The sequence below is a fragment of the Habropoda laboriosa genome, unplaced genomic scaffold, assembly GCF_001263275.1.
Source record: "Habropoda laboriosa isolate 0110345459 unplaced genomic scaffold, ASM126327v1 scaffold193, whole genome shotgun sequence".
Taxonomy (NCBI): Eukaryota; Metazoa; Arthropoda; class Insecta; order Hymenoptera; family Apidae; genus Habropoda; species Habropoda laboriosa.
The window spans coordinates 568,252-577,194 of NW_017100342.1; the positions used below are offsets into that span (position 1 = coordinate 568,252).

The following is an 8,943-nucleotide window of genomic DNA, read 5'->3' on the forward strand; positions in this document are numbered from 1 at the left end:
TATTTGTCTGCCTTAGAAAAGAATTTCTTAAATTGTACCATTCGTATTTCGCGACTCAATCTGTTGCCTGCATATTGATCGATGAATTATCAGGTATACAAATTAATTTAGCGCCTTTTCTCACAAATTTCAATCTGTATTTACAAAAGCATCAAAGATAACTTTAACGCTCAAAATAATCTCCATTATTCTGGATGACCATTTTTCCACTTATCTGACTTAACTGACGAATTCCCTCTCTGAACAAATATGGCGGTTTCGAGTGGATAAGGTCGTCGAGACTTCGCGAAGAAAGACACCGAATTAATTCGTACACCCTAAATACAAGCACGATAATTGAACTTCACTAGACACAGTACACGTCGCAAAAACACTCACGCAATCGCAGATTGCGAGCTCCTATCTTTCGTGTCCGCGTTTTGCAGCTGACTGTCCCTCGCGATAGCGTTCTCGCGAAAATTCGACGTGCTCGAGGACAAGAGGCGACGGGGTGCGCGTCTGTGAAGATCCACCTGTTTCAGGATTCGTCCCAGCGAGTTCTCCGTGCTCGTTATAATCGGCGAGAGGCTAAGGCTCGGTGCGGTGCGTGATTTAATCATGCGAGCACTCCTTGGTGATCGCGTCATTTTGTCGTTTCTGCGCCTGACAGACTTCAGTTTCACGCTGCGCAGCATGTCCAGGGAGACCACGGGGCCCCTTGGCCCCGGTATGGTGTTCCTTCTGTTCTCCTGCAATGTTACAATTTATTCTTTTCAATAGTTTTTTACTATACGGTCCAGAGATTAATTTTATTTTGAGAAATTTGTTATTTAAACTCCGATGTTGAACGGTCTGCAAGGTTTACAGGGGCCTGTGACGATATTTTCCGGACATGATTACTTTGAATTTTTAAATAACCCGCGAGTATCCGGTTAAATAACAACGATGGCCGAGGAGGGAATAATTAACTTATATTTACGCTTAAATTCAAGGAATCAGTTTAGAAAAACCCCTCTGCACCAAACTTCATTAGCCCTCGCACGGAGTAGCCCTCGCAGGGTCCAATCGGACCCATACGAATAAATTGCTACTTTCGTCACTGAGTATGAGTTTTTCAATCAAATTTTTACTATTTTCTATCTATGGAGCTGTGATTTCTAAAAATATTATTATTCTTAGTATCGTTTGCTCAATGTTAACGTGAATACTGGCAATGTGCTTCAAGTTTACATCTTTCCGACGAACATGCTTTTGTCTTTTGTTCTGTATGGAGCAGGAAGGGATAACGCGTGACGCCTGGCGACGTTCGACTGTTTCTAAACATGAGTCCGCCCGGCGAGGGTTAAGTATCCTCTCGTCGTATTCTATAGACATTAATCCTTTCATGATCAATGACACGCGTATGTCCCATTGAAGTACTCCTTAAAGAACGTTGATCTCAATTTAGTATCCGTTGTACATACTCGATGATCAATAGATACATAAACAATTTTTTGAAAAAACAATCCTGTCACAAAAGGGTTAAAATACTAAAATCTGTCATTTTTACATAAACGAAAATTGTTTTCAGTGTGTATGAAAAATCATTTCTCTATCCGCAACTAATATTCCAGAGGCCAGGTATCTCCTCTATGAACAATCCTCTGGATTTACCTTAACGTTTTGCGGTGCTTTTTTCAGAGTCACCTTCAGCAAATCCTCGACAGTGATAACCGGCCTACTAGGCAGCGGTGTCGAGCACTTTCTCGAGGGCATCCTGACGCTTCTGCTTTTCGGGGTGGTCGGCGTAATCGGCTGCGCTGGCGACTGCAACGACGGAAATGGAGGTGGCGGCGGCGGAGGAGGTGGAGGTGGAAGAGAAGGAGGAGGAGGTAGAGGAGGAGAAGGTGTCGGTGGTGGAGGTGGAGGTGGAGGAAGGGCAGGCGGCCTGGAGGACATGAAGATCGATGGCATTGGAGGTGGTGGAATCGGTGCATTCTTCGGGGATTTCGATCGACTATCCTCCAGTGTTTGATGCAGCTTCTGCAGCTCCTGCATCAGAGGAGCGTTGCTAGCTCTCACCTGCGATAAAGAGACAAAAACAGGAAAAAAGAATGCTAATGAGACTGAGTATAATTCCGTGATCGACGAGTAATGTTCGAGAATTGCTAATGAAAGATTACGATACTTCCTCCGCGACGCGTGCGCCTCTTTTTCACTCGATTGAAACACGTGAGAACGCGACTGTGGTGTCTTTTTGTGGAATTTTATTCTTTTCGGTCTCGGTATCGATTTTTTTCGCCGTGTCATGCGAAATGATACAGAGTAATTCGTTTAGAAAATTCTTAGGTGTTCAGTTTCTTCAGCTCTTTCCTCTTTGGTAATTATTAATACATTTAATTAAGGAACGCACCGTGGAATGAGTCGATTTTTTCCATGTTTTTCACTGAGATTTTTACCTCTCTCGGATTCTCAATTTTTCAAATTCTACTTTACACCGTTTGTTGCGATTTCTGTGGATTGTCAAGCGGCAACCGTCGCGAATTGCGGAGAATTGCGAATGAGAGATTACGACACTTTCCGCGCGACGCGTCCACCTTTTTCCTATTCCGCGTAGAAACGTGCTCGCTAAACTTTCACAGACTCTTCGAAGCGTCCAATCTCCCATTATTACTCTTCTCTTTCACGTTAAATCGTTCGAATGTGAATTTTTGCGAAGCATTAAGTAATTAATAGAACACCTGAGTGAGTTCGTCGGACAGACGCGTGACTTGCTCCACAAACGTGTTCAACATTTGCTTGTTCTCCGTGCGTAGCAGTATCACCACCTGGCTGAGCTCCTCCATTTGCTGCCTCGTTGAAGAGAACGTTGAAGCCGCTCGTTTCAAACCTTCGTAACTCTGAAACAGTTATTAACTGCATAATAACCGCAGATCGTTTTCTCCGAGAACCATAAGCTCACCTTTCCAATGATTCTCGCCATTCTCTTCATCAGCCAAACGCAAAACAAATAGATCTTAGCAGCAGGCTTCTTAAAAAATTGTTTTCTTAGAAATTTCTGATTCTTCTGGAAACTCGTACAAGAGCACTTCGTACTGAATTGAACATCTCGTTCAGGCTGTGAATAATAATCCATGTAACATCATTTCCCTCCTTGTGACGTCAATGTTTATTTATAAAAAGCCACGAATGTTTGACGAGAAAGAAACTTATACCATTTCCAAAGTAAACGAAAATCAGTAATTTAATGTTACCAGTGATAAACAAATTACTTCTTGAAGACATTTGCCGTAGCCTCCAGAGTCAGACACAACCGGAAGATCCAAGCTGGAGTTCGTCGGTGATTCAGTGCTGCCGCTACTCCAAGGTATTTTTGTGATCGTCAAGTTGGGGTAGAAGCAATTCTGAACGTTTTTCTTTTCGACTGGTAGCAGATCGGCTACAGTCACCGAAGCTGCAGGTTCTCGTTGCATTTCTGCTTCCTCTTCGTCGTCGAATTTCAAGGTGGTTCGACATCTCTTAGCGGGAGGTGGTGATCCTCTGCAAGGAGTCGTCGAACGAGCTCTGATTCCTGTAACATTACTATTCATCTCTCCATAATTATTTCGATCGTCAACTTTATCGTCGGTTTTCTCGGTCTCTTCGAAAGGTCGTTTGTTGGTACGTCCATTGGAGTTTTCCTCCGAAATCATCGACGGAGGAGTATTGTACAACAAGAAGCTCGTGTGCAACGATCTTGTCTCGTCAAATTTTTTGTACTTCTGCAAAAAGTTTCCGATACATTCTAAGTTAGAAGTGCGAATTTTCCAGTTATTTATCTGTCTCAAGTTCGAGAGGATTCGTCTGCATTCGCTCCAGTTGCTCATGCTGCGACTTCCGTTCGAATCGTCAGGATTTTTCTCGTTGACTATCTCGAATTTGGTTTGCTGTTCCTGTTCGTTCCATTTCTCGTAATATTTCTCGTCTTTTTCTTCAAATCGGCTGGTAAAATCGCAGGCAGAAATGGCCGATCGAAATTCGTCGAGAAATTGGTGGAAGCCATTTTGGTTCTCCAGTTCTGTCTTAAAATTAGCAAATTGAGCTGGTTCTGAAACGTATCCGCAAGGAAAATCGTACGACGATTTCGAAGAGCGTATGTCATTGTTAAAGATGTCAGAGTCCAGTTTATTTTTTGAAAAAGATTTTCCTTCCTGCAAGGACTGACAGCCATTCATGTCTAATCTTATCTCGTCGTTCATGGACAGAGTTTTGTCCAACTGAAAACATTTTTCCGTTTCTATATTGACATTTTGATTAGGAAAGTCTACTTGCTTTAATTCAACCACTTCCGGCTCCTTTTCCGGTATTCTTTCATCTTCTTTATTTTTGTTCGATTCGTTCAGGTCCAATTGCCTTCGACGAAGTCTGGGCACGATTTCTGGGCTCAATTCGACGAAGCATGGTAAATCTGGTACTTGTGACTCGAAAAGAACAGATTCTGGAGATCTCTGATGCAAAAGTCTCTCACTGGATTTTGGTTTCTTTTTTACCGGAGTATCCAAACTATCAGAAAGGTCCGAGTTTTGCAGTAAATTTTCTTGAGATTGAGACAGAGGTTGTTTTCGACGAGATCGTTTGTAATCCTTACGTTTTGTCATTTTTATTTCCTCTTGGACAGCTTACTGAGTGGTTCGGTGAATATATCCGACTATATTACTTTTTAAATTAAATAAATTAACTTGCACCATGAGAATCACATATTTCGAACGTAATACCGTTGCACATGTTTGATACACTGGTGACATTGTACTTGAATGGTCATTGGTTTGAATAATTGTTTGTTTTGATTCTAATTAGAGTATATAATACCACAGACGAGATATAGAGTAGACTACTCATTCAATGTATTTTCTTGCCACACGACCTCGGGGTCTTAGAACCCCGTTAACATTTTCGTGTCACATTCTACTGTATCGATTGGGACTGGTATTATATCACTGCGCTGTTAATAGTAGGAATTGAAATCAGGAACACTGATAAATAATGAAGAAGACAAAATTTCGAATCTTAGGATGAATCAGAATGGATTCAGTCACACACATTTGTGCTTCGGGTTGTATTGATAACACAGTAACAATGTACACACATAATCTTATCTTGGGCGCTAACTTTTCGAATTTACTTCCTGACCAATATCCATCGTTTTGCCCGACGCAGTTCTTAAAATGACCGTTCTTAAGAATAGAGTGCGCTTCAAAACCAGTGGTTTCGGACGATGTCGGTATTTCAAATCGTGTATCAAAAAGTCTAGTAAGATGATTGATCTACTCTATATCACAGACGACGTACCGGATAGACCTTGCATCTTGGAGTCTTCTTGTCTAGGGCTCTGGGGTCAAGAAGACCCTTACCATTTTTGTTACCGATTTAGCATAGAATAAGATTACACCATTAGTAGTGGTTGGAATTGGAATTAAACGTAACTATGAAATTACAAATAAAAAGGTAACGTAATTGTTTATTAGTAGATGATTCATGCTGTCAAAAAGTCATGAACAGTTCTATCCAAGCAATTCAATATACTCATCGCTTTACATCGTAGAGGGCATAACAAAAACTCTAGTTTGTTACACGATCGGTATTTCAGAACGTTAGTCACAAAAATACATTAGGTGCAAGGTCTTTTCTGTACCTCGTCTGTGCTTGTATCTCGTTTGTGCCTATATCTCGTCTGTAATAACACACGTAATACATAAAGTCACCGTTCTAAATCGTAGAGGGCGTAAGAAATCCTCAGAGTTTTGCTAGATCGGTATTTCAGTTCGTGTAACACGAAGTCCCATAAAATGAAAGATCTATTCTATACCTCGTCTGTGTTTCGATGTAAAAAATTGTATTTATAAAAAGGTGGAAACAATTCCAGCAGTTAATTTCCAATTTTGTAAATTAAATTTTATGCTATTAAAATCTTTTAAATTTTTAATTCAACTATGCATACTAATATAAGATCTTAAGTTTAATTTTTATTCACCATAGGCTTTAACTATTTAAACAATTGTGAAGTTCACGTTTAAATATATATTTTTCTGTAATATTTAAACTTAGCGGGTGATGAAGTTTACTAAACATACAAATCATAAATACATCATAACCTCTTATTTTTACCTTTAAATTCATAATATTACTAAAATACTTAGTATTAAACGAAAAAGTTATATGACGTACTTGCATGTCGTATTTATTGTACGTACATATGTTCATATTATATTTAAAGTATTAGGAATCGATGCATTATACGTATTGAATTGATTGAAAGCAAATTTTTGTCATTTACTTTTATATAATTTCTTTGTGCATATGTATTATTATTATTAGTAGTAATACATAATAATATTGTAGACAAGAAGTTTTCATTTTCGAAACATTTCAGCTTTGTATTATTAATTTCAGGCTACTAGTTAAATGTAATATTCATTAGTAAGAATGATCAATCATTTTAAGTTCACATTATACAAAATGGTGTTTTTTACGTGTTAATCTGTGTTTAAATGCAATTCGGTTAAAGGAATTTATCGCGTGGCCAATAAAACTAATATTCTGTCGAAACTGCTTTTCCCATCCATCGTATCCATCTGTCCATGAGTACGGGACAACAGCAGTTAGCAGCTGGCAGCCGCAATAATGTCTGTAGTGGATAAAATTAAGCATTATCAGCGAAATATTGAAAAATGTGATGACAATGAGGATAGAGTATGTATTGTTGCACTAATTTTCACCTTCTTCAAAATTTTAGCAATGTATACGACGATGTAGTTTTACTAATGTCGTTGAGGTATAACCTCACGATGATATTTAAACACAATTACGATAATATCTAAATTATACATTATTGTTAAAAATTTAACGGACATATTACAAAATATAAAATATACATACATATACGTATACGTCTTTTTTTGAATAAAAATAAATTTTTGCAATATTTATTCTATTGTATTTTCATTTTGCTTTATTCCTTATGTAAAACCAATCCTTTCAGAAAGAATATACTTTCCTGATTAATTTTATTTCTATTAACTTTGTCATTTATACATTTATATGCAATTAGGTTTATAATAAAAAAAATACATAGTTTCATGTTTTATATCTTTCTTGGTTACAATATTTTTCCTTAATGTATTATAATCATAATTATTAGATGTATAAATGCATTATAATTAATATATTGATTATAGCATATTATTTTGAATATGTTACAGATACTACATTGTATCTCAAAACTAACTAATCTGCCAGTAACAGTGCAACATCTCCAAGAAACTGGTGTAGGACGTACTGTAAATGCTTTAAGAAAATATGATGGTGGTATAGGAGATGCTGCTAAGGCACTTGTGGCAAAATGGAAAGCAATGGTAGCTAGTGAAGAAACTAGTGAAGGTGAAGAGGAGGATGAAGCATGTGTTCCTGATGCACCTGAAAGTTATAGCGACAGTCGAGAGTCACCGAAGTCTGAAGAAATTTCAACAAGGTGTGATAACATTTTAGCTTTTCACAAAATAAATTTTATTTTTTTCACAAAATAAAAGCATTTATATAATTTTAATACGTGAAATATTAAATATGTTACAAAGTGTTAATTTAATAATTAAATGCTGAAACTAGATGTTTCCCTGCAAAAAATTTTGAATTTTGCACATTGTTGGATAATGTATGTTATTTTATGTAACAATAGTCATCATAGAGGTACTTATTGAACATGTTAATAATTATTTCTTTCAAGCAAATAAAAATGCATATATTTAACCCATTTTACAGACACAAAAATGAAGGAAATGGGAAACATATACATAGGCATAAATCAGAGAAAACTGAAGCATCACATACATCACACAATAACAAACATGCTTTCAAACATGAATTGAAATTAAAACCTATTGAATCTCAATCAAAAGGTAATAGTGATATTGCTAAAGGTTCAAGTAATGATTCAGAAAAACAAAAGAAGCACGATAAAAGTAAACATAGTCATAAACATGAATCAAGAAGTGACAAAAAGTCTTCAAAGGATAATAAAAGTGCCTCTAAGAAAGATGAAATTCATGGTTCTAAACACCATAATCATACTAAGTCTGATAATACAGAGAAATTCTCTAATAGGTCAACTGATAATGGCACTATATGGAAAAACAATGAAGATAATCATAAAAAACGAAAAAATGATGATTCAAGTATTATGAAGAAAGAAAATAAACGAAGAAAAAATTCAGAAAGTGAAAGTGATGAAGGCAAACATGTAGCCTTTAGTTCTGAAAAGCATAATAGTAGTAGTACATTAAATATGGTTAAAGTAAAAGAAGAACCTAAGGATAAAGATATATTAACTAAAAATGAAATTAAACTTGAAAAGAAAGATTCTGAGGAAAAATTGAAGGCAAGTTCTAGCAAACATCGAAGTGATTCTTCTAATAATAAAGCAAAAGATACCGGAGAGAAACATAAACATAAAAGTGAGACACATACAAATCATAATAAAGATGAAACAAAGAAATGTGATTCTAATAAAGAATCATTGGAATCAAAGCTTCATAATAGTTCTTCTAGTGATAAGCATCATGATAAAAGTAAGGATAGAAGCAAGAAAAAGGATCTTAATGATGGAAAAAATAAACATGAAAGCAAAAGCAGTAAAGATTCAAAGTACTCTAAGCATGGATCAAAAGAACCAAAAGATTTAACAAAAATAAAGCAAGAAATTAATGGTGATGAAGGAATAGATTGCCATTCTGGTTAGTTCATGAATATTTGTTACTTTCAACTTAACCAGAAAAAAATATTTGTGACATTGTACTTTTTCATTTAGAAATATCAAATACATTTTTTTTTTGTTACTGTATTACTACATGCTTACACTACGTTTTCTAACATGTTCTGTACCACATGGGTTATTAATGGCTCATGGATAATATTTAATAATATTCAATATAAAAATATATTAATGTATAATAA

General features: G+C 36.3%; 2 protein-coding genes across 2 annotated transcripts in view; one reads left to right on the plus strand and one right to left on the minus strand.

Annotated features, from left to right (window-relative positions):
* Positions 1–374: 374 nt before the first annotated feature.
* LOC108574518 lies at positions 375–4,595 on the minus strand. Its single transcript, XM_017937126.1, has 5 exons — positions 3,231–4,595; positions 2,921–3,046; positions 2,698–2,858; positions 1,633–2,149; positions 375–728 (listed from the first exon to the last, which is right to left on the minus strand). The coding sequence occupies exons 1-5, from the start codon at positions 4,593–4,595 to the stop codon at positions 375–377; spliced, it is 2,523 nt and encodes an 840-aa protein (XP_017792615.1).
* Positions 4,596–6,516: 1,921 nt separating this feature from the next.
* The window catches only part of LOC108574513 (transcription elongation factor B polypeptide 3), a 4,213-nt gene continuing 1,786 nt past the window's right edge, over positions 6,517–8,943 (plus strand). The window contains 3 exon segments of the mRNA XM_017937122.1: positions 6,517–6,687; positions 7,197–7,465; positions 7,753–8,723. Coding sequence (XP_017792611.1) covers positions 6,619–6,687; positions 7,197–7,465; positions 7,753–8,723 — 1,309 coding nt within the window. The 5' untranslated portion in view covers positions 6,517–6,618.